The 27,141-nt window shown below is 41.5% G+C and overlaps 1 protein-coding gene across 2 annotated transcripts in view; it reads left to right on the top strand.

The window, feature by feature from the left end:
- Positions 1-11,906: 11,906 nt before the first annotated feature.
- Positions 11,907-27,141, top strand: part of syt3 (synaptotagmin III) — a 34,461-nt gene continuing 19,226 nt past the window's right edge. The window contains exons 1-3 of one of the 2 annotated variants that reach the window (XM_077531849.1): positions 11,907-12,268; positions 19,963-20,114; positions 20,781-21,096. In XM_077531849.1, the coding sequence (XP_077387975.1) occupies positions 20,946-21,096 (151 nt within the window). In that variant the 5' untranslated portion in view covers positions 11,907-12,268; positions 19,963-20,114; positions 20,781-20,945. Of the gene's footprint in view, positions 12,269-19,345; positions 19,432-19,962; positions 20,115-20,780; positions 21,097-27,141 lie in introns of those variants that run through there. The other variant, XM_077531858.1, reaches the window with a different exon arrangement.

Below are 27,141 nucleotides of genomic sequence, written 5' to 3'. Positions count from 1 at the left end.
TTTCTTCACTACAGTAATCTCGAGAATTATTCTAAAGATTCCAAGGTGTTTTAATCACTCCTTGCTGGTGTCCCAATACTTTTGTCCAAAAGCATTGTGACCCTTATGGTAAACGTTTGTACGTTTGTGATTGTCACGATGTTAGATGGTAGATCTTGTGTACTGATTTCCTTACATTTACTTTTTGCTCACTTTCAAGGAATACAGTCGAAAGATGACTCTTGTGGTTTTTCCCAGAGGCGGAAACGAGTGGGGTGTAAAAAGAAATGAAAAATGACTGACGGGTGACGGGGGAGTCGCGCCAGACGCATCCGGAGTGAACGGAAGCGGTGGGCGCCGAGAGAGAAGGGAAGGTTGTCACGGCAACGGCCGATCACGAGCAGAAAAAGGCGGCGGCAGACGTGACGTGCCGACGGCAGAAAAGGGGATTGCGTCGGGTGGGGAGGGAAGGGGGTGGCGGGGGCAGTTAAGAGACGAGAGGCCGCGGCCAGCCAAGTGTACTTAAGGCCTTTCGCTGGCTCAGGAGTTCTTCACTGTCAGGGATCTATAAAAGGAGAAGTAAGGCAGCAAGGAGCAAGTCAAGGTCACTTCAAAAGATGGACAAGGCAAAATTCAGCGTTCAAACAATGCACTAAACTGTGTTGCTGATTCTTTGGCAATTTTGCTGTACATTTTACTATCTTAACAGGTATCGTGATACTGACAGTATCATGATACTAGTGGTATTGTGCTACCAGCTGTATTTAAGATTAGCGACTATATATTTTTTATCAGAATAGTGGCATTGTGATACTAGTGTATCATGATAGCACCAATATTGTCATATGACCATATTGTTATAGTAGCCTATTGCAAAACTCAAAAGAATTGTAACACTAGCAGAACCGTGATACCGTCTTTATCATAAATAGTAAGTACATATATCGTCAGACTAGAGGTATCACAAGACTAGCCATTCTGTGATAAAAGCAGTATTATGATTGCTTTGCCATAATACAAGCAACATCATGATACTAACCATATTAGCAGTATCATCATATGAACGATACAAAAATGGGATATGCAGTTGAAAAGTCATTTAATGTTTGACTCTTAAATGTGATTAACTTGTTTTCTTTTTTTTTTATTTGTATAACAATGACTGTCCGCTTAGCTAGTAAACAGTTTGACCCCGGAACGGATTATTTCAACAAGGCTGGTTAGCTGCAGTGGCTATTAATCATTCAGAGACCTTTAGTGCACTGACACTGCCTAAGCGCTAACGGTCGCCAAAAAAGGTCAACAGTCTTTTACTTTTAACTGGTGTCGTCATGATGAATGGTCTGCTGTTACCATCCAATCAGCGTGTTTACCTGTGACTGTACTTCCTGCTTTGAGTGTGGTCAAATGTGATATGAGTGATATGACACTAGCGCTATCATAATACTTATGGAATCATGATAGCATCTGTCTCATTGGCACTAGCAGTATCATGATACCGGCCGTATTGTGATTCTACACATATCATGATACTAACACTATCATTACACTAGCTAGCAGTGTCATGAAACTTGGGTTACCATGTTGACGAATGGTTTGCTTTTGCCTTCCATAAAGTTTGTTTTATGTTTACCTGCGATTTTACTTCCCATGACTGCAGACAATAGGATCTTGTGCTAGTCATTTCTGGTTTTCTGCTGTGGAAGCCAAACTCTGTGAGCCATGGCTGCCTCGCCGCGTCCGTCCGTCCCCTCTGGCAAGAGGAGATGAAGCAGACGGACGTACACGGAATGAGGTTGTTGATGATGCTGATGGCATCCGTCTGTCCGGGAGTGACCGACCTACCGCGTGCAAATGTGTCAAATTGTCAGCGCTGGCGGCTAATTGACTTTAGGAGGCGGCAGTGGCCTGTAAACAACTCCTGAAGTTGATGTACTTCCATTATCTCACATGAACAGCAGCAGCTTCTACTTCATCCCTTATTGTTCTTTAGCCCTTTTTTTTTTGGCCATTTAATTGACCACCGGTGCAAAGTTTGTTCATGAAATAAGATGAAGTGGAGCTAAATAATAAGAGTTAATAACCTTCTTTGCGCCCCACCAGCTTCACCCCACCCTCTCCATCTTATATATTAAAATAGTGTAAAGTTTTCCCAAAATGTGGAGGCTGTTGAAGCAACAAAACTTGCAATTATCTTCCTAGTTTACTTCTCTAGTTATCCCAATACCTTTGTCCGAATTCCTCGTTCACAGTATCGAATCGTGATACTAGCAGCATCATGATACTTGTTGTATCATGACAGTAGCTGTGTCGATCTTAGTGCAATCACTATTCTAGCTGTATTGTTAGGATTTGTGGGAGGTTGTGGACCCGAGTTGAGGAAGGCGAGGAGTGGCTGGTGTGCTCGGAAGTATTCTTTAATTTAACTCATAAACAAACAAAGTACAACAAAACACAAACCAGTGCAAAACAAAGCTGGGAACTAAACTTATTCGATTCAAACTAAACGGGCAGAACTCAGCCGCGCAGGGGAACAAAGTGTGACACGACAACAACAAAGACTCCACAAGGACAGAACGAAAGCAGGGAACTAAATACACATACTAACGAGAGACACCTGGACAAGACACAAGTGGCTTGGGGAGCTGATTGGGTAACACAAGGGAACGAAAACGAGCACAGGTGGACATGATAAGACTTGACGAGACAGTGACAGAACAAGAGACAAGGAAAACATGACTAAGAAAATCCCAAACCAAAACCCAGACCCTGACAATTGTGATACTTGCTTTATCTCAATGTGATATGGTATGGATTATATGCACAAATCACTTCCGCATTCGCCGTATGAATGTACCCAACCTTCCGCTGCGAGGAGACTTCAGCGGAACTCTTGATATGATGTAAAACTCTAATCCTAAATCCTTAACCCACTGAAAAAGAACAGGGGCCGTTCCTTGCTATAACAGTATGTTGATTAAAATTTTAAAACTACTAATTAGATCTCCCAGAGCCGTCATTTTGACGGCTTGAGCTCTGGTAATGACGTCATTGTTTAAAATGATTACTACATGGAAATACAAGCCGTTTGAGTAGCTAGGAGTTTTTTTTTTGTTTTTTTTTAAATGTAAATTATGTATTGTAGCTCCTCTACGGGTCCACCAAATATTCTAACCCCCTTAAGCTTTCTTAAGCTGTAAGCCGTAATCAGCAATATTAAAACAATAAAAGGTTTGCAATATTTCAGTTGATTTGTAATGAATCCAGAATGTATGGCATTTTTGCTTATTTAATTGCATGAGAGAAAATAATTGACTTTATCACAATAGTCTAATTTTCTGAGACAGTCCTGTACATACAGGCACATGAAAAGTAAAAATGCCAGAAAGGCAGAAACAGATAATTTTGTAAACAGAGTAACAACACATTGTGGTGTATTGTTTGTGTGGCCAAAATGCCATCGAAGTTAGCAGTTTCACGCAAGTCTTGCAATGTGATTTAGGTATGTTAGCAACTTAGCAGCTGCTAATTGGGCCGCAGTCACCGTCATTTATGCCGTAAAAAGTCCTCTTTATGGTGATAGTCTGTTATTAAATTCAACTGTGTAATATCTATTAAACCAGCTAGCTGATTCAGCCACAATGTACAAAGTGCCCATCACATCTTTTTGCTTTCATTTGACAACCATACAATCGAGCTACATCTACACGACTAACTGATTCAGTAATTGACTCACCTGATATGAAGTGATCTCTACACAAGCAATGAGGAAGATCCCAAATCCTCTGTCTTCTTCTTCACCCTTTTTATGGCTACTGTAATCTATTGGCTCAGCATTAATTTCTCTTTTGGTAGCCTGGAAAATGCTTGATCCTTTTTTTTTTTTTTTGCCTCTTGTCGTTGTGGCAGCTGGTCCACAACAGCTGTCAATCATAGTTAAAGTGTGGCATTTGTCGTTTACTCAAAGTGGCAGACGCGTTTTCTATGCTGCCAAAAACGCCTATTTTGGGATGTGTGACATGAACGTCCGGATCTTAGCTGTATTGTAACACTAGCTGCCTGTATCATGGCACTAACTGTATCATGGCACTAACTGTATCGTGGCGCTAGCTGTGTCGTGAACAAGGTTTGTCATGACACGAGCAGTATCCTGTTATGTTACAATGGGGTATATGCCACGGAAGAGGCGGGACGTGATTTTGCACATCAGTTTATTTCCGGTCCGGGTTGCGAACGCGCAACCCAGGGGCACAAAGTCGGAAGTATTTTTGACGCAGCCCACACGTCGCAAACGAACCGGAAACAAACTGTTGTGCAAAAAACAGTCCCGCCTCTTCCGTGGCATATACCCCATTGTGGCCCTAATGGTATTGCAAAATTTGTGTTTATTGGAATCATTTTGGTATTAGGTGATACTGTACAGTGTTTACACGATGTGTGATATTGTGATATTTGTATCACAGTGCTAAGATATTTTCTACACTAAGGGACACGAGCCATGTCGTGACAACAGTGGAAACTTTTTTTTTTTTTTTTTTTTTTTTTAATGTTATGATGATCCCCTTATCGTTATTATGAGTTACGCCCACACCAACTCTAACTCCTGTAAGCCAGCACTTTCTTTTGTGGGTGTTGTATAGAAAAGTATGCAACTCTTCGTGTGCGCGTGTTTGTGCGTGATGATTTTCTCCTTAAAGTGCTGCCACACCAGCAAGAGGACACAAACAAGATTTCTGGGTTGGTTGCTGCTTGTTTTTTATGTTGACAATTGGACTCCCCTTTCTCTTCATCATCACCAGCCTCCTCTTCCTCTGCCGCTGTCTCTGTTGAGTCTCTCAGTGTGTGTTGTGACACTTGGCGTATGTCACAGTTTAGCCGCAGTTTAGACAATCATGGCCCTCCACTGCAGGGGTACAAATGGGAAACAAAACAATATAACTGACCTATCAACACACCGATGTGGGGCCCATGTGGGTTGGATATGGGCTGGTGAATGGGTCCCATCTGGGCTGCCTAGCTGGGTCCCAGTTCATTTTGGCCAGGGATTTCATGGTGGCCCCACGTGGGCAAGCCCAGATGGGCTCAAGGTGGGCCTCATATGCTAAAACCTACATTGGTTTAAAGGTGGGCCTCATATGGGCCCAACCCACATGGGTATCGAATGGGCTGATGAACGGGCCCCATCTGGGTCCCAGTTAAAAGTTAATTTAATTTGATTTGATTTGTTTTTGAGCATATCAAAAAAATGTCATGTTCCAAAAAAGCTAAACACAGCAATACTTTATAACAAAAAATCAATAAAGCAAAAAGTTGACTTATAAAAATGATATCCATGGCAGAGGCTTGAACAGGGAACATGGAACCAAAGACAGACACCATGACCACTGAGCTATACAGCTGCATGGCATGTTTGATGTTTTAAATACATTTAATGACATCATTCTATCACTGCCACCAGTTTTTGGGGAAGTCTCTTCTGTAAGTGAAAATTTCATTCAGTGCCCACTGCCCAAATTTCTTTTGTTCGAATGTCAGTGTTTCCTGTGACAAGGAGAGAAAAGAAAAATGGCGCCAACTCATCCCAAACTGAGACGTGCCAGTGCGAAAGTGGATCTTAATTACATCTCTAATCTACAACTCAACTGTCAAATAACACCAAGTTTGGGCACCATATACTGTAACGCTGAAAAAATATTAAGATTACACTTCATCTGCTAACAAAAATGTCATCCTGAAATTTTAACTTACAGTGTGATTAAAAAGAATGGCCTACGCCAAAATCATCACGCAATATTTGAAAAATTAAAAGCAATTGAAAACTCTAGCTTGGAGACGTGTTGTACGTACTAGGGGTGTTAAAAAAAAAAATCGATTCGGCGATATATCGCGATACTACATCGTGCGATTCTCGAATCGATTCAATTAAAAAAAAAATCGATTTTTTATTTTTATTTTTTATTTTATTTTTTATTTTTTTTATTTTTTTTAAGAGCTCAGAATTGTTCATTCGGTAGTCTTACCGATTCAACGTCTTATCATCATTGCCTTTTTTTTTTTTTTTTTTTGTGTGTGTGAATAGATTTTTAAACTTCCATTTTTAATGGAAAAATATTCAACAAAACGTCTGATTTCGGGTTAGGATTCACACCTTGAGCATGGAAGAATGTTATAAGAACGGAACATTAAGCCTTAATATTTTATTTTAATGCTGTTCAAACATGAAACAGATTACAACCTCTATAAGACTGAAATTTCAGATAAATAAATCATACATTTTCATATAAATCTTACACTCTACAAGCTTACTGATTAGTATTTTCTAAATTTGAATGAAAAAAAATCGCAACAATCGACTTATAAATTCGTATCGGGATTAATCGGTATCGAATCGAATCGTGACCTGTGAATCGAGATACGAATCGAATCGTCAGGTACTAGGCAATTCACACCCCTAGTACGTACCCTCAAGTTTTTATTTCATGTTTTACAAGTGGCCAACGTGGTTACCACCAGAAGCACGGACAACATCAAGCCGATATGAGAATTCCTACCAAACGTGACTCAGGATGTCACGGTCCACCATGTTGATTCTGCAGCTGTTATTTGATGATTCATCGTTCAACGAGTTGACATCTCGGGGGTTCAAGTTTATCAGCACTGAATTGATAGGAGATGTGCTACACACCTCGCTCTCTACTCTTGGCCTGCCAGATACCCGGAGCTCACTGGGTGTGACGTGTTCATGTTGTTGAGGGTGTGGGGCCTTGTGGGATGGACAAGTTGATGTGCCAAAATGGCCGCATCTATTCATAACAGACATCTCTACAAAATTCATGTTACTAAGTCAAACTGGCTTTGGGGGCTGATTTTAAAATAATTAAATAAATAAATAAATAAATAAAGAAAGAAAATTCTACAAATCGTTGCATGGCATGCTGGTGTTGGCAACCCATGCTCCGGTACTGCTGGCTGGTACCGCCACTTCCTGTTTACGACGTGACTGACATGTTGTCAAATCTGCCTGACAGCTCATTAGTGAGGATGTGGACGTCAGTCATCAGGAGGAAAAAAGCGGCTGGATGAAAGGCAACGCTGAGACGAGAGCCATTCTCTGTGGTCACTTGATTAGCTTGCACATGCTAATGAGAATAACACTAATTAAACAATTCTTACTTTTAACAGAGTGGGATTAACATGATTAGAATATATTGATGTACTGCATCTTTATTGCCTACATTATCATGCAACAATAATAATAATTAAAAAAAAAATGCTGTTGAGTCGAATATTCATACTAGATTACATAACTTCTAAATTAGATAATAGATTTTGAACTGCTCTAGAACAGGGTGCGGTAATATCGCATTTTCTTTAGTACTGTATTGATAATTTTTATAATTGCGACGTGATAGCTGTGTTATTAGGAGTTGGATTAGGCCGGGTAAATCCCCACTTTAGGCCTGCGACTAGAAGTCATGCATGTACATAATAGAGAGAGTTCCTGCTCTGAGACCAGCCTCCAAATAATAAGGCTGTCTTTTCAATTTACCTAAATTGCCCCGAAGTAACTAGACTGATTGTTGTTGCTAAATTAACTTTTCTCAAAGAGAAAGAGCTGAGAAAGCAGTCAAAAGGGATTCACTGCTGTTCCACCATTTTCCTCTGATTACAATAGTGAAATTGATAGAAATCCGTAAATAACATATTATGATTTATAAAATCAGTTAAAGCATTCCCTGCAGTGAATTGTTTTTATTCACTCGTATCTCAAGGCACCATCGTATCTGTAAATAAATGATTAATTTGCAGTCCCTTTCTCAGTCTTGTTTTTGTTATTTTAGAACATAAGGTGTCACAAAAGCCAAAGATCAAAGTTACTATTCTGCTTGACATGTTTCCACAAAAATCACCTTTTTGGTCAAACTGCTTTTTGTTGTTGATTAAACCAACTCGTTTGATTCCTAAACAACAGACAAAGCTATAGAAACAATTTAGATTTTTTTTTCTTTTTTTTTAAAGATCTTATTTTGGTAGGTTTGGTACTTACTGCTTGCAGTATCTTCACACAATATTTTATGGGTCTTGAGAGATCAATCAAAATGCTCTAAAACAGCGGGCAGCAAATAAGCAAAATGTAAACATTACTAGTCTATTTTTTTTATTTTGCTCTGTATAATGCTCACATTTTCTTGACAGAGCAGGTGTACCCAATGAAGTGTCCTTTGCGTGCAGTGACGAGTTGCCCGTGATAGTCATGTGCTCCTGTGTTGTCTCCATCATGGCACCGTGCCCACGGCATGCATGCGAGGATGGCGGCGGTGGGCCGTCTTGAGGGGCAAACTCGCCACTTTTCTGCCGCTTACATAACCACACAGCAGGCTGGCGTCGGGCCCAAACGCGAGGCTGAGACCCCCTCGCAAAGCTCTCTGTAGGGATGGATTACAACCCCCCCCCCCAACCCACCCTACTACCCCCCCACCAACCATCTAATCACTTTGTCTGATAAGTCTGATGAGATTTCTCCTGATGGATGCCGTATGTTATGGAGACGGACATCTCGCTGACATTCCAATTACATTTTCCTCACTGCCTGATCAACAAATCAAATCAGATTCTCTCCAGGAAAGCAGACGGAACGGCGCCCTGCGAGGGCAACGCCGTTTTGGGAAACAAACACGTTCGCCGGGCCTCGTTAGCCTCAGTGAGATGTTAGCGACTTAGGGGCTAAATGGAATAATAGGCGACCTGTGTAACTTCTTCACTCATTCGCGTATCGTTATGATCAACACGCATGAAACTAAAATTTAGTAAGGTTTTCAGTCATGGCAGTATCGTGATACCAGCTGTATTGTGACACTACCAATATCGATTCGTAATAATAGGTTCATCTTGGTTCCAGCTGTATTGTGATACTGGCTATCAATTTATTTAGCAGTATTGTATAACTAAGCGTGTCATGGTATTAGCTGTATTGTGATAGTGGCTGTACCATGATACTGGCAGGATCATACAGTTCTAGGTGTAGTATGTTATTAACTGGATCATGGTATGACTTGTATCATCATATTATCATTATCATGATACCTACCAGCTGTTTCATGATACCAAGCATATGGTACAAGCTATATCATGTTACAGGCTTCAGCATCGGACTATTTATATTGTTGTACTACTCGTATCATATTACTAGTTTTAAATTTAATATTTAAACTAATATTGAGACTCACCTGTGGAGCACCACATCTATTTTTGATAATTTCATCAGGATAACAAATGAGAACCTCGTTAGTCATAAAAAATGAAGGTTGTACCCTTTAACAATTTTGTGAGTTCTTTCTTCAGCTTCGAGGTTAATATAAATTGATAAAACACACACACAGTACACAATCAGGTTTTGATTTTGTGCATGTTTATTTTCTAATCTATTTGGGACTTAAAAGAAGTAAAACTCTAACTACCGTGATAGGAAATAGAAACAAGAACTAAAACGATAAAATAATCAAAGAAAACAAACAAACAAACAAACAAACAAGAAAAGAGAAACGGTCTTAAACGTGGTGATGGGACTTCCTAATCAGGCAAACATGTCACCAAAATTTAACCTAACTGCTTAACCCAACTGGAGGCACCAAATTGTACAATCTGCTTGCAAAGTTGTTTGCAAAGTTGCACTTACAGGTGGTCTGAGTTTGGTCCAAGAAGCGGAGGGGCTTGGTCCGTTTCGGTTTCAGAGTGCCTGTATCGGCCCACCCTGCAATCCTTTTTGAGCCTGGCAGGGACAAACGACAGCGCGTTTCGCTGGGCCTGTCGCAGAGCGATGGCCAGCTGTGAGGTAGTCGCATGTAGCGGTCACACCAGCCGTGTGCTCGCCTTCTGACAGCAGCTGTGCGAGGTGAAGACAAAAGGAAGCCAAGAGAGCAGATAAGCCAGGAGTGGGAACCAGAGCCAGAGGCCAAAGGGAAAGAGCAGCGAAGAGCCAGGCTAGCATGAACCCTTTTACAGGTGACTACCACTAGTCCTCGCCAGGTCTCAACAGAGGCAAGGGTGGAAATTTACCAGCCTCGGAGATAATTTTTGTAAAGAATCATGAGGTTGCATTTTTGATCCCATGCTAGAAGAGATTCTAAATGGTGAATGGCACTTCGTTTATATAGCGCTTTTCCACCTTACTGTCATGTTTTGGTTTTGTGGGGGTGGGATTTTGTTTTCTTTTGGTGTTTTGGGTTGTTTGTCATGTGGTCCTTGTCTCTTCCCTTGTCCCGTTATGTCAAACCACGTCCACCTGAGTGTGTCTTCCCTTCCCGGTGTATCCACCAATCAGCTTCCCTTGCCACTTGTGTCTTGCCCAGCTGTGTCTAGTCATTGTTAATTAGCCTGTGTGTATTTAGTCACCTGTTTTCCGTTCAGTTCTTGTTGCGTTATTGTTTCTGTTTCTGTTGCTGTTCCTGTCATGCCATGTTGCCCTAGTGTGAGTTTGCTTTTGACCTTGTTCATTTGTATTTTTTCCATAGTCCCTGGATTACATGTTTTTTGTTAATTAAACCCCTTTTTACTTGCATCCTTGCCTTGACCTGTTTTTGTTGCCCCCTGCATTTGGGTCCTGCATCCAACACCCCCACACCGTGACACTTACAAGGTCCTCCAAGCACTTTACATTTTTGACTACCTATTCACCTGCTGATGACGCAGCATCAGGAGCAATTGGTGGTTCGGTATCTTGCTCAAGGACAAGTCAGGTTTTGGAAAGGTTTTATTTGCTGTCAGTCTTCTTAATCCAGAGCTGGGTGGGACTGGCGGTCTGTGGAGGTGAAACAGACCGTCTCTTGGTACCCCAACCCCTACCTTGGCGTGCCCAGGACAAATAAATGGAAGTTCCTTTGACCTTGATGAGGTTGTAAAACTTACAACCGGCCGATAATTGTTACACTATATTGTTATATGAAGAAAAAAAAAAAGTTCCTCTTTTTGTTATGGCACGTGTACACAAAATATGACCTCTGCATTTGACCCATGATATTGTGTGCTCAGAGGTAGGATCCCAGAATGCAGACACAAAATTTTCTCCATTTATTCACATCGAGACGCAGTACACCCAATAGTCTTTAATAATCCAGCAACGAACACATTTCTCAGACAGTACCAACAGACAGGAAATCGTAAAGGACTAAAGAACGACATCACATAGGTCCACAAACATCACGTTCTGTAAACAGACACTTGTTACACCAGTACCGACGCATAACGGGCACATAACAGGTCATGAACTCTCACAGGCACATAACAGGTCATGAACTCTGGCGCAGGCCATGACATGTGTATACTTGCTATATTGTGAGACTAGCAATATGGTAAATTCTAGGTGGTACTAGCGGTATCACATTATTTGCATTGTGATACTCTCAGTGTCGTGACACCACGTATGTTGTAATATCAGCTGTATTATTGTACCAGCGGTATCCTGATACTATCGTGATAAAAGCTATATTGTGCTACAAGCTATCATGATGCTAGCTATACCCTGGTCCGAGCTATATTGGCTGTATCATGATATTTGCTGTAAGTGGCAAAAGCAGTTTAGTGACACTAGCTGTATCACGATGAAACAGCTGTATCGTGGTACTCGTAATTCAAGTAAGTATACTGGAACCAGGCACACACACGCAGCCCTCCACACCTCACCATCAACACATCTCTTGGGACTCATCCAGCAGCGGCAGCGCTATTGTTACTATAATTATGACCTAATCACAGCTGTAATAGCACAGATATCATGCTATTGGTAACACGCACGCGCGCACGCACACCCCCGCACACACACATCCCCTCTGGGCTGAGAGGGGCCATTACCCTCCACACACACACGCAAACACGCGCGCACACTCACACACCAACACACACAGCAACACCTCTCATACATCAGTGTGTCTTTAGTAGAGGAGCAAGAGAGAGAGAGAGAGAGAGAGAGAGGCGGGAGAGCGAGGCAGGGAATTAGTATTCCGAGCACAGGGCGGGAAGCTGAGAGCGAGCATCCAGCAAGGAAGGAGGAAGACGAGGAGGAGGAGGGTTAGGAATATTAGAGCGAACAGGAGGGCTGCCATCATTTGCTCCATTTCTCTCCGTCCTCGTCAGCTCATCCCTGCGCGTGCGTGAGAGGAAGCGAAAGAAAGAAAAAAGAGGTGGGAGGCTAAAAAAAATTAAAACGCTGGCAATGCTCGCTTTTCTCGCTGTCCCCTCCATGTTTATAGCTGACGTGACGGCAGCAAGCGGCGAGATTCGTGCACATTCCACGGTAGGCACTCTCACACGCATACATCCCGCGACGTGCGCGCGCACATCAGTGTTTAATGTGTAGCGTGCACGGCGTTCATTTTGCTTTTGTGTTCTGTTTTGTTTTGGGGGGTTTTGTGCACACTCTACCTAGATACTCCAACTTTGTATTTTTAAGTAAAAGGGCCAGAAGCAGCAGACGTTCTAGGAGGATGCGCGCGTACGTCAACCTGTCTTGTGTGTGCGTGCGCGCGCCCGTCAGCCGTCTCCTCTCCCTTGCTTGCAGTTCCCGCTGGGCCACGCCCCTTTACCTTGACCACCGAATGTGATTCATACAAATTACAGGCAGTGCGTGTGCGCGTGCACGCGACAGCACACACAAAAACAAGGTTCCTGTTCCAGCAGAACATGGCAGCCTGTGTGTGTAGCCTAGACCCTCAACATGTTGAGAGATATATGACCTAGAGCAGTCTGTTACGGCGCAGCTAGTATTACCGTACATCCCGTCAATATACCGCACATCACGGTACGAAGACGGTGCCCGGCCGTAAAACGTGAGGTGACGTAAAAGTCATGACCTCTAGTTCTGAGTGTGAAATCGCCCTGTTTGTGTATCAAAAAATGCCAGAAGGAAGCTGGCTCAGACAGAAGCAATCGAAAGCTGAAACATTCCATTTGCCAGAACCGATAGATTAGCCCGCCTCATCCGAGATAAATAAAGCAATGTTTGCTTGTTAAGTCGCCCGACTCAACTGAAAAAACGATTGAAGTGGTTGGCACTTGGTCATCAAATACCTGCGTGGTGTAGCTTTGTAAACAAGCTGTATGGTGCATCTTTGTAAACAAAGAGGCCACGAAGGTGATTGAAGGCGGTTCCTATTGATCCATATCATTCCTCGCTGGAGCAACATGTTTTATTCAGTGTGCATGCCACTGCTGCTTGTTTGGCTCTAATGATGCTGCGATGCTATAAACACTGTCGGAATATCATCATTCCCGTCATTCCCACACACCAGGTGACTCACTCTATGAATAATCCCTCGTAAACGTTCTGCTTGGTTTGGCATTTTTTGGTTAGCCCACATTGGAATGTCCTCATCACTCTCACTGTCATTGCCGAATGTAGCTGAGGTGTAAAAAGAAATTCCACAACCCCGTCAATCTGGGTTGGGATTTGTTACTTGTCTCCACTCTGAAAAATAATCCCTCGCAAATGTTTTGCTTGATCTTTATCAGAATCTCCGAGTCAGGGAATTCTATCGTCCCTGTCTTCCCTCCTGTCAGCCATACTCTTAATCCAGTCATTTTCAAATCCTGTCAAGGTGTAAAGAGATATTCTACAATGCTGCCAATTTGTAACTAATCCCTCACAAACCTTCTGCCTGGTTGGGATTTTTTTGTAAAGCATAATCTGAATGTCCGAGCAAGGGAGTTGTATCGTTTTTATCTTCCCTCTTGCCCTTTCCCAAACATTCCCAGATTTAGCCAAGATGTAAAAAGAGATTCCATATCTCCATCATTCTGGGACTAATCCCTCATAAATCTTTTGATAGGATTGGTTTTGTTATTTGTCTTCACTCTGGAAAAAATAAATAAATAAATCAAATCAAATCTCTGACTCAGGGAATTCCATCGCACGTCTTCTCGCCTTTCAGCCGTACTCTTAATCCAGTCGTTTCCAAATCCAGCCAAAGTCTGTGATTCATCCTATAGAGATTCCACAATCCCGTCACTCTGGAAATAATCCCAGTTAAATGTTCTGCTTTGACTGGAATTTCCTGAATGCATGAATTGGAAATCTCAGCGCAAGGGAATTCCATTATTGTTGACTTCCTCTCCTCTCTGCCATTCCCAAATATAGCCAAGGTGTGTTATTCACACTGGATTAAGATATTTGACATGCCCACCGCTTTGGATATAATCCCTCATAAACCTTCTGAGTGGGTTGGGATTTGTTGTTAGTCTTTTTCGGAATCTCTGAGCAAGGGAAACCCATCGTGCTTATTTTCCTTGCCTTTTCCCGGCTATCCCAAATTCCACCCAAGGTGTGAAATAATCATATACAGATTCCATAATCTAGTCACTATGATAATAATCCCCCATTATCCTTTTGTTCAGGTCGATAGTTGTTGTTTATCATTATCTGAATCGCCAAGCAAGGGAATTTCATTGTCTTCATTTTGTCCCCTTTTACCTGTACGTATTTTTATCCAGTCATTCCCACGTCCAGTCAAGACAAGAAGGTAGTCCATATTCCCACTTTTGTGGAAATAATACCTTCTGATGGTGTTGGGATTTATGTTGTTGTTTTTATTGGTCAATTCTAATCAGGAGGCGTGGGGTTTACAATGCCAAATATTTCTGGGATTTTACTTATTTACTTAGCAAATTTATTTTACGAGAAATACAATTAATCCCATTCTGAATTGAATTTCACTGTAATCTGGAATTAGGGTTGTTCTTTACTCAACTCAACTCAATCTTATTTATATACTAGTAAGGTGTTCTGTATTTTGTGCTTTGTTGTGGGAATTCCAGTCCAACTGCTGGGAATAATGCAACATAAACAGCTCATCACCTTTACGGCCTCCCGAATTGACCGAGTAATGACAGGATGGAGTCATTAAAAATGAGAGCTGGAGCTCGTTAATGATTCATTGCAGGTCGCCGGTTGAACTTTTAGCTTGGCCGCCGTCCTTTTCGTCCGTTCCCTCCCGCGATCTTCCTTTGGTGCGCCATAATGAGAAGCCGACCTTGTCCGGTGGCATGGTTGCGACTGCGGCCCGCTGAGATTATCGATCCCGAGCCGCGCGCCAGTCAATGGAGCGTCTGCGGGAGGTTTTGTGTTGCCGCGCGTACACAAAAGGCTCCTTTATCCCGCAGTCATGGAAATGTTCCACTTCTGCAATCCTCGCATAGTGTGGCCGAGTTGGTTAGCCCTTTGATCGGTAACTGGGGCCTTACAAACCTCAAAGAACCATGTGACTTCTTACAGCCAAGTATTCATTTACTTAAGTACAGTAATCTCACTTCCATTGCAGGTTCTAGGTTTTCAGTTCCGCTATTTCATGGATTTTTTTTTAGTTCAGTCTGGAACTGTATGTTATTCTCTTGTTTATTTTGAGCGTAATTCTACGGTCAACCACTAGATGGTGGTGTAGTGATTAGAACATAATTCACCCACGGAACGTTGGGACGAAGGGGGAGTTTGTTGGGATGAAAGGATGAAAGGATAAAAGAGCAAAATGTTGGTAGGTCTGTGAGCCTCGCGCAGAGTGAGTTGTTGTTGCTGTTAAACGATGAGAAGCTGATATCAATAAACCGCCGGTCTTTGGCTCCGGACTTCAACACTCTGCCTCCGACTCCCGTCACTGCTCGATACAGTGGCACACTATTTTGTTTTTGTTGGTGAAAGGAATAAAAGTTAAAATAGAAGTATTTCAGCTCAATTTCATTTTTGCTGAAGATTATTGAACGTCAAAGCCTCTTCAATCCTGCTTTCTACGCATACACAAAGCAGCTGGCTGTAGGTCTGTTTCATTATGTACAGTTGTGCTTGAAAGTTTATATACCCTTGAGTATGGGTAAGAAAAAGGCTTATTGCCCAAATCCAAAATAATGTGGCCATCGTTTGGATATTTCCAGAGGTTGAAGTTGACTGTCACATGAATAGAGATGTGTATGTAAATTTTGGTGATGTCATTCAACGATGTTTAGCTTTTGTATATTCACAGTTGTGCTCAGTTGGGTTAGGTTTGCATACCCCAAGGGTATGGAGTATTGAAATAGGGTATTTCTGTATCACACTTTTCACTTCGTGGTTTGGAACATAACTCCGCAAAGAGGGGGATTGCTATAGTTACTTTAATTCAACACAAATACCAGTACACCTACTATGACGAACTGAAACGAACGGTACTGATGTCGACTGGAAATTTATTGTACTGTACTACCGCCACCGATTGAAAGGATGCTAGGAAAGTGGGATGGAATGAAATGCTTATTTTAGGACTGATTAGAGTGAAAAATGGCCATCATAGTTGCCCAAAGTGAACCGGGCTGTACTGCTGAGTGGCAACAGGACATCAGTGGATGTAAACAATATCTTTGCCCGCCCACCGCCTCTACCCTTCCCCCTCCAGGCTGGCATTTGAGGTGGCCTCTTCGCTGCCAGACAGCCATTGCTCATAGTGAGACGTCCTCGTTTAAAAGTCACTCAGACAGATTTACTGGAATGGTGCGCCATGTTAGCAATATTGGATCTTTTTGTTGTTCGCCCAATTTTGGATTCCACAGCATGCTGTCACGGCCAGATAAATAGACTTAAGTGCTTCTCCCTTAAAAGGACAGACTATCCTGACGTGACAGTCTGCGACCATTCAAAGCTGGCGGGACCGTTCCTCTGCTTCATTCTCACGCATTGCAACTCACTGATTGATTGATTGATGGATGCATTGACGAGCACTCTGCCCGCCAGCTGCCACTCAAAAAGACAAACATCTCCCCCAACGACATCCAGCGACCGATCGATCGATAGTCCTAGTTTGCTCTGACGCGCTCGGAGAAGTCACTCCTCATCCTTGACCTCCCGTCGCTCTTTTGTCTTTGATTGATTCCCCACCGCTGCCATGTTGGACACTACATTAGGTACATGTTTAAAATGGCGGAATCAAGTATTTACTGTACCAGGTCAACCAGTCTTGCCAAAAAGGAATGAAGCAAACTGTACTACTCGAAGGAATTCAGGATTTGTGATACTATTGTGTCATTCATCAGTGTTGTTCAAGTTACTTTTGAAAAGTAAAATGTTATAGTTATCTTTACTTCTCTCAAAAAGTAATTAATTACTTTATTTATACTAGTTATTCAATTATGAAAGTAACTACTTTGGTACTTTAAGTTACTATACACATATGTATATATATATATATATATATATATATATATATATATATATATATATATATATATATATATATATATATATATATGTATCCATCCATCCATTTTCTTGACCGCTTATTCCTCACAAGGGTCGCGGGGGCTGCTGGCGCCTATCTCAGCTGGCTCTGGGCAGTAGGCGGGGGACACCCTGGACTGGTTGCCAGCCAATCGCAGGGCACACAGAGACGAACAACCATCCACACTCACAAGCACACCTAGGGACAATTCAGAGCACCCAATTAACCTGCCATGCATGTCTTTGGAATGTGGGAGGAGACCGGAGTACCCGGAGAAGACCCACGCGGGCATGGGGAGAACATGCAAACCCCACCCAGGAAGGCCGGAGCCTGGACTCGAACCGGAGACCTCAGAACTGGGAAGCCGACGTGCTAACCACTCGTTCCGTTGTTTTCATGGGGAAAGGCTGGCAGCTGTGGTTACCACGGAAATTCTGTAAAAAAAAAATACAGTGGAAATGTAAACATTACAGAACAACTTGTCTGTTTTACTGGTGTTGAATGTACAATAAACAGACTGTATGTCAATTTTACTGAACAAAATAGTATAAAAGCAGCATCTTCTTGTAAAATGATACTTCATTTGAATAGCACTTTACTACATTATAAGGCCCCCAAACTGCTTTGTCTTGTAACTACGCATTTTACTGCATGAGAAACAATTGGACTTTGATTCCTTACTCATGGATCTTTAAGTTTTTTTGTTTTTGTTTTACAGAATCATTCTGGTAACCACAGCTTCCAGGTTTTGTTCTGTAAAAAACAAACATAATTTTATTTTTTACACATGGTTTTACTGTATATCTAAATATTCTTATCTGTAATATTTTTAAAATGCTTGTTTGTTTTGGCAAAAACAAAATGTACCAAAGAACCTAACCTACTGATAAAGTGTTATTTTAACACTCCAATGATATAATTTTAACTGTATTTGAATGTTTGTTTTACATGATCTGTGTTTAATATGCTGTAAGACCAAACAACTGTTGCTTTGACAGTCAGAAAATGTTAAAAAGATCTTTTTTGGGGGTAGAATTCACAAATTACTGTAATTTAATGTAAATTACGCAAACCTTCATTGTTTTTGTATTTACTGTTTTTATGTGATGATTTTACATTTTTTTTTACAGTGTATGAAATGTAATGGAACTATAAAATGTGCAGACATTTTGACAGGCATCTTTATTTTTTTATCAATTTGCCTTCAAAACAAAAGTTGCTGTGCAATATGAAATAAATAAAATAATAATCAACTGAATACATCGTCATCATTGACAAGCAAACAATTTTCAGCCTCATGAAAAGAAACTATGCAAATTTACCTCACATCTGGCCATTTCAAATAAAATAAAAAAAGATGGATAAACATAAAGTGCTTTCAGCCTCAATAAGGACAACTCTTTCCTCCCTCCCTCTCTCTGTACCCCTCTTCTCTCATCTGTCCATTTCATCCTTTCTAGCTCTCAAACCAACGGTTGAATCTCAAGAGAAGCCTTTCAAACTTCTGATCCGATAGCCTGTTCCTCTTTCCACTCTACTTAGTGCGTTTCCATTGAAAAAAACACACAAAAAAAACTCAAATATTGCAAAAAAAGAAAAAGAAAAAAGTTTTTAGGCTCTCATGAGGTGGTTTGTGAGACTTGTTGAAATAGAAGTATTTCACTAAAGTGTAATGGCAACACTTTTTGCGCATTCCCTGTAGTCATGGGACCCCCTCCCGGTAACGGAGGAAATACAGGAAAGTAGGAAGTACGAGGCCACTCGCTTTTGTGTCGGAGCTGCCTCCCAAGGGGAAAACAAGTCTTTTTAAGCACAAAGCGATTTAACTATACGGTCGAGGCCGCAGTTCCATCTTCCATGCATGCTCCATATCGTTGCATGAGAAATACGGCGCACGTCGTTCTTGAAATCCGTTCTATCCGTCCGCACCATAACACCAGTTATAAGCGCGCAAGCACGCATACACACAACACCAACATCAAATGCCCGATCCCACCCGGGGCCCCATGAGGGGAGAGCGATGTTTTTAAAGTAGTCCTAACAACTCCAGCCGTCCGTCTTAAACATCATGAGCATCTCTTGCAGAACAACGAAGTCTCGCGTGACGGGACATTACGAGAATTGCGTGCCACGGTGTTTTTTTGTTGTTGTTGTTTTTTTTACTGTGTGCCATGGCGCTGCAGGGGGAGACTTTTCACTTGGACACGTAGCATAAATAACTCAAGTAACGTATACAATAACTGTATGTAAATGGTACAATAACTGCAGGGCCAAGGAGTAAATGTAAAGTTACGATAAGCAAAAAAAGTAGTTTTGTTATGTAACATAACGAATGTAAGGGCATTAGTTCCAACACTGTCAATCATACCAACTAATGGGTGCTAAAACGGGGCACGTTAGGTTTTAAGAGTTTGGGTACAAGTCACAAAAGTTATGCAGAGAAATTAGTCCCAACCATGTTAGCCGACTTTATGGAAACAAGTATTTAGTAAAGTGCAAGTGGCGGCTATATGTGTGTGGGTGCACCTAATAAAAAGTCCTAATAAAGAGTGTGGTAAAGCTTCAGTTATCCCTGGAGGTGTTCAGGCTGTGAGAAAGTTAAGAGTTTCAGGCTCTGACCTGCTTTTTTGACAGAATAAGTTCAAAAACAAAAGTTTCTCCACGAACTAATTAGCATGCTACTTAACATGTTGGCGTTTTAAACTCTTTATCCTGGTTTTAGACTGATTGGTTTCTTTTCTTCTTGTGCTTTCAGGTGATGTCAGGCATCTTGGAAAAGCCTTCCAGGAGGTCTGTGCTGATTGGCTGATTGGAGAGTTTCCTTCCAGGAAGTCGGGGCTTATTCGCCGGAGGGATAAAAAACGAGCCGCTTGATTTGCTCTTTAGCAACGTAACGACATGCTAAAGGTTACACACACACTCTCGGCATTAACGCACACACTTGAATTGCATATACGTCTGCTGCTATTATTGCTTTATTTCATTTGACATGAGGCATTAATTATTAAAAATCTGATCATTTAATTCCAGTGGAATGTCTCAGTACATGATCTTAATAGGACTTCCCAGTATACCTTGGAACACCGCAATAGACTTTCCAGTAAAATGTCCTAGTAGAAATCCTTAGTACAGCTTCCCAGTCGGAATTTCCACTTGAACCTCTTAGTACAGCATCCGAGTAGAATTTAGTTGTAGACCTTCCAAATACATCCCAAGAGATCCTCTATGTCGAGCCTCCTGGTACACTTTCCAAGTGCAGCATTGCAAGTGGTAATTCTTCCTAGCAGACCTTGCGAGTATAGCGTCCCAGAAGAACTTGTACAACATGCCCGTTGAATTTACTTGAACGTCCTTCCCAGTGAAACTTCCTCATAGAAATTCTTAGATCAGGATCTCAATAGCTTCCTAGTAAAAGTCAAAGTTCATCATCCCAAAGAATATCCTGATAGAACTTCCAAGTACAGCAGTCCATTAGAACTTCATAGGTAGATCTTCCAAATAGAACCTTCCGATCTAGCATCTCAGCAAAACATCCCAGTGTGAAGATATTTCAATGTTCGTTTGTTTTTCCAGTCAAAGTGAGTCGGTGGCGTTGATCACTCCTTCATGGGCCCGTCATTCCGGTCCGCGTGATCTGGCCCCGACGTTCTCGGGCCGATCCTCTTCTCTCGGGCGGTGGGCCGAGGCGCTGCGCTGTGACTGGCCGAGTGCGGGCGAGAGTGCGATGCGGATTGGAGGATGTCGGGCGACTGGGATGAAGACCTGTGCAAGAAGGCACTGATGCTGGTGGAGGAGCTCTGCTTCAACTCGCCCCGCGGGCACAGCCAGAGCGAACTCTGCCAGGAGTTCAGCTACCTGCTCAGGGGACGCAACAGACAGCTGGACGCAGGTAAGGAATCTGAACCGAACCATACCAAACTCAACCCAACCGTATTTCTCGATGGGAATGACAATTAACTGTACTAGCACAATGTTACCATCATGTGCTAAAATGTGAGATGTTATGTGTCTGATATTTTAGGACTCTGGAATCTGTTGATAAATCTGTACCGTACCAAACTGAACCGACCCATACTACCAAGTGGAAATGAGTGTTTACTGTACACGCCAAACTGATTTTCCAAAAAACAGCAAAAAAAAAAAGTGGAATTTTACATTTCTGATACTTTCTTATCATTGACAAGGAATATGCCCAAAATGTATATCGTACAAAATGGAACCGATCTGTACTACTTGGTAGAAACTACGATTAACTGGACGGGTACAATTTATATGGATAAGAAAGCCCAGTAAATGGGATGTACACTGAAAAAATGGGGAGTGATATTTACTTGGAAAAGATTGATGCACTCAAACATTCTTAGTAAATTTTACAAGGAATTTAACTACAATTTCGGATGTGAAAAAACTATTTTCAAGTAAATATCAATCCCCATTTTTTCAGTGTATTACGTTTCTGAAAGTTGAGGACTACTATGCAGGAAAATCAAGCGGAACCAAACTGTTCTCCTCAGTCGAAACAAGCATTCACTGTGCTAGCACAATTGATACAAACAAAGAACATATTAAAAGTGGTATATTGCGTCTGATATTTTTGTACTATTTACAAGAAATACACCAAGAAATATGTACCATACCGAACTGAACCACTCAGTAGAAACACAGATTAGTGCAACTGATAACAACAACAAAAATACCAGAAAACCAAAATGTTAACGTGTGGGATAGCTTACAACTGTTTACGATGAATACATCAAGAAATCGATACCGTACCATACTGAACCGAACCGGAACGTACCAATTGATGGCTTGTTGTGTCCTGACTGCTTGCTATGGAATGACGCATATTGAAGTAATGTTTGACGGACCACCTTTGTCTGCGTTATTGTCTGCGTTGAGTTCAAACACGAGCACGCACCGTTAAGAAGATGCGTAAACATGCCGATGCATGAAATATTCATGACGGCATCTCATTTGTTTTACGAGCCCCCAAAGAGTTTTGCAACGAGTGCTCTTTGATGAGCTTGCCGTTGCCGAGTGCTCTTATGCAGATTAGCAGCGGCGCCATGTAGATTAGCCCGGATTGGTCGCCGCCTCGGGAGATTTGCGAAGAAAATGTCACATCGCAGCCTGAGGCGATTGTGTCGGAAGTCTGCATGGGCCTCCGAGGAACGGGAAGGGCCGGAGAGAGCTGCCGGGGAAAAAAGGCTTTGTAAGCAAATGGCGAGCTTTGACGCGTGCACACTCCCAGGGCGGGCGCAAAAGGATGTGATTGACAGGAAGTGTCCCACGCTGACAGACAAACCCCACACCTTGCTCACCACCATGCTGCCTACTTACCAAAGCATATGATGTCTAGCTCAAGATACACTTTCTTGTCTTTTGGCGATTGTCTTGAACTTTTGTGTATCAATGGTTTTTTTTTTTTTTTTTTTTTTTTATTTGCCTTTATTGAGTTTTTTTGGTGATCATTTTTGTCTTTTATTTTGTGTGTGTTTCGTTATTCTTTTATTTGCTTTTTTTTCGAGAGTTTTGGGGAGTTCATTTTGTCTTTGTTTTTCTTGTCTTTAATATTTGTTGTTTTAGTCTTTTATTTTGTCTTTGATGAACCTTGTGGTCTTTTTGTCTTTGATTTTGTTTTTGTGTGGTCTTTGTTAAATGTTTTTGATGATTTTGGGGGATTTTTTTGGTCTGCCAGTAATCTTTGGTGTTTTGTCTGATTTTGCCTATTATGATGGGTTTGGGTTTGTCATTTTGGTTGTTTGATTATTTTTTGGTTTTATTCAGTAGAGGTGGGAATCTTGGGGCACCTCACGATTCGATTGCGATTACGATTCAGAGGCTACGATTCGATTATAAAACGATTATTGATTTCCCCCCAGGCAGCAGAAAAAAAAACAATGTATTTTGGTGCTTTTAATGTTTCGTACATTAGTTACAAAAATAGTACAAAAGTCCTCTCAGGCCTAAATAAACTACTATTTCAGTATCAAGTTAACAGTTCAAAACAGTAAATAAAATACTCAAGTCCTCATTCTGTAACAACAGCTTTTAAGTATATTCAGTCTTCAACAGAATAAAACATAGCATTGAGCAAAAATATATTATTTTTATCCACTCAAAAGTGCACTGAGATATAAATGAAAGACAATGTGAACTACTACTTCAATACAAATGCCTAAAAAAAAAAAAAGTGCTTTCCTGCTTTTTAAGTTGTGTAAAGATGAACATGTAAACATTAAAGTTTCTCAGAGGTACAAAAAAAAAAAAACCCTCAAGTGCTTTTCTGCTTTTTAACTTGTGAAAACATGAACGTGTAAACATTAAAGGGATCGTTCGGCTTTTTTAACATGAATCTCAATTTGATCCTCACCTCCCGTGTGTGCGATCAGCGCTGACTTCTTTCTGACAGCGTTCGGTGACACGCGTTCATGTTCGACGTTGGACGAGAGGAAAATAGTCCAGCAAGCTGGCTGGGGTCTCGGAAATAAAGCGTTTTTCTTCTAAAAAAAAACTATTTGTTTTCAAAAGCGTGATACATTTCCACCACAATACTCTTTTCTGAATAAAGTCAGACGCCATTACCGCCAGCCACTACTTTTCTGTTTGTTCGTTCGTATCACTGCGCGGCGCCCTGTAGAACGCTAACCGACGCACTGCAGCCAGCTAGCTGATACTTCCGCCTGAAGTTGTTTGCCTTTTCGGAGCAGGTCTGATCTGACGAAGAGGTGGGTTGGTCAGCTCAGCCATGCTTGTTGTTGTTTTGAATGTCGAGGCGTGAGTTGTGGATGTGTACTCTCGGTCCGTCCCAAAAGCGTCCCGAAGACCGCGCGCGCTACTGCGTTTCAGTTCCGCGTACTTTCCGCTCCGGTCCACTTTTAGTTTCGGTTCCCTTGGCATATTAATATAATCGGAATTTGGACTTTTGTGAATCGTTCTCGATTGTTCCACGGCCGAATCGTGAATAATCTAAGAATCGGAAATTTTGCACACCTCTATTATTTAGTTATTTTGTCTTGGATGATTTTTTTTCAGTTTGATTTTGTCTGAGATCCTTTTTGCCTTTATTTTCTGTCTTTGTTTTGTCTTAAATATTTGTTTTTGACTTTTTTTGTCATGATGATCATTTTTATATTGTTTTTGTCTTCAAAGATTTGTGTTATTTTTGTCTTTCAGCCTATTATGTTTTTGTCTTTTAGTTTTTTTTTTTTTTTTTGTCTTTTGTGATATTTTGGTTTGTTTTTAATTTGCATTTAAAGGTCCAATGTGGAGTTAAAGAATTTTTCTACATCATGCATGCGCCACCAATGCCCAGATGAGTGCCCTGACTTTTTAACTGCGACTGCGCCTATCAGCTTGTATCTTCCTTTCAGTGTGGAGTGTTCAGGGAGGACATGTACTGATGTGTTGGCAAGCATACGACACAGCTGGGACAAAAACTGAAAAAAACAAAACAAAACAATAAGAGGTCAGGTTTGAGCACAGCTCAGCTTCCAAGAAAACTGAAAAGCGAAGAATTTATTCGGGCGTGAGTACTCGCATCCGTACCATGCATGAGTTTGAAACAGAGGCTGCAGTTACACTTTGGGCCAGAGATGGCAGGTGCGAGTAAAAAAGTGACAGACTCATCACTGCACCTTTAATAATATTTGCAATTAAATTCTTGTTACATGGATTTTGTTAATTTTTTTACTTTTGCGTTTTTTTTTTTTTTTGGTTTGTTTTTCTCTTTGATTGGTTACATTTTGGTCATTAATTTTGTATTTGACGACTGCTTTTGCCTTTGGTACTGTCCTGGATTTGTCTGTTTCAGAAGTAGACCTCATCATTGACTAGAATTGATGCTTGATGGAAATGCCCAGCTTTTGGCATGTACTTAGGCACTTTCAGGTATGGTTGATAATGCGAAGCCTCACAAAAATACACGGATTGAGAAGGACCGTGTGTACTCTCCGTGATCGACAGAAGTAATCCTGCTCCACTCGGTGTTCAGTCTGTGCATTTTTTTAAGGCTTCGCATTATCAAGCATTCGCTGAAAGTGCTGAAGCGCACGCCAAAAGGTGGGCACATCCATCAATCATCAATTCCAGTCAATGACGATGCTCTTTTGTTTATTTTTGTTTCTGATGAGTTGGGTTTTTTTTGGTCTTTGATGATTATTCGTGTCTTTGATTATTGTTTGTTGCTTTTTATTTCAGGATTGCTGCTCTTCTGATGATTATTTTTCTTAATTGGTTGTTCTTTATTTGAACTATTATTTTGCCTGATTGTTTTTGTCCTTGTGTGGTACCACAGTATGTGTTGTCATTTCATTTCCATCCGAGATGTTTGTGTTGATGTCGTTTTTCTTCAAATGTAGAATATGAGTGTTCTCAACACTTGCTTACGTCTCAGCTGCTACTTCTCTCCCCCCCCTGCTCTCTCCTTCCTGTCTTTTTTCTACTCCAATCATTACTTGAACCTTTCTCCTCGCCGGCCTCGGCCCTAAATCACCGCCAGCTTGTTTTCTCCCACCTCTCCTTCACACGTGCTCGTTTTCATCGACTTCTTCAGGACAAATGAAATGCAGGAACGGACTTGCTGGGCAGCACCCGTCTCTGTCCTTCTATCATTGTCCTCAGAGCTCTCCCTAATATTTTGCCCCTCTCGAGGGGCTAAACCAGGCGAGTGCATTATGAAAAAGCCCTCCCGAATGCCGCATCCCCGTCTTCGCAGTCATATCGCTGAGGAACAAGTGCTGATTAATGACATACACAGACTGATGAATAATTCACAGGAGGCAGGCAGGCAGGCAGGCAGAGGGCATCATGGGAAAACTGCCAGCAAGCAGCCAGCGTTTTCCAGATGCTTTTCACAATTCCTTCATTGAGTGATTGAACGTCTTGGCCCAAGAAAAGATGACCTTGAGAAAGAAACACTTTTTTATTTATTTGATGACTTGAGTCCAAATGGAAGCCTCACTTTCAGAATTGTATGATTTTTTGGAACTGGGGCTTTAGGCAATGTGGAGGGAATTACAAACACAGTCAACATTAGCACAAAACATTTTGGTATATGCGAGCAAAACAAAAGCCTACGTGAACAGTATTTGGGTTTCATCAGAGGTACTTTTAATGATGACAGTTGTGTGCTGACTCTCACTTAACCTTGAATGTGATTGATTATTAGTGAACACAGCCACATCCCAGTTAGAAGAGGGTCTGCATACTTGTGCAAGTACATTTCATTTGTTCTTACCTACCCACTCTCAAAACGATCCAAATACATTCTTGAAATGAGGTTAAGCTCATTAATGGTGGTCTATCACAGGACATTTGAACAGGAGTGTGCAGACTTTTTAGAATAAATATACGTCGAGATAAATTACATGTTTTTGATTTGGTCTTTGTATGACATCTCAGTGTATGCTATTACTTGTTTTGATTTAAAAAAAAATTTGGAATCGTGTCAGAGCACATCACGGTAGTCAAGACACACTTCAACATGTGAACTTTACCTAAGTGTCCAAAATACATTTCCAATACAGAAGCTGTCTGTGGTGTTGGAGTTGCACTTTTTTATTTTTAACACGGCGTCAAACTTTAGAGCGCGTGGTTCTCGCTGTCACACCAAGAAGAGGCAGTGACATTGCACATTGTCAAAGTGCGTTTCCTCACGAGCACGCTAAGAGAGCGTCCAGACGAGTGGAGTTTTAAGAGGAGGAGATGAACAAGCGTTGGTGTGGCGCACGAGCAAGAAGAGGCTTGTTGATTTACAAGCGAGCGCAGCGGCAGCGGCAGCTTCACATTGAAACAAAGTCACCAATGTGACAATCCTCAATGCTTTTTATGCTTGTGTGGCTAACAGCAGAACAAATGCTTGACTTAATTTAATGTGGAGTTTAAATTTGTGTCCTAGTTTGTTCCTTGGTCAGTCAATTGGCTGATTAGTTTG

This window comes from Festucalex cinctus, chromosome 1, assembly GCF_051991245.1.
Source record: "Festucalex cinctus isolate MCC-2025b chromosome 1, RoL_Fcin_1.0, whole genome shotgun sequence".
NCBI lineage: Eukaryota > Metazoa > Chordata > Actinopteri > Syngnathiformes > Syngnathidae > Festucalex > Festucalex cinctus.
Note: the sequence above shows the minus strand (reverse complement) of the source record. Positions and strands in the feature narration are given on the sequence as shown.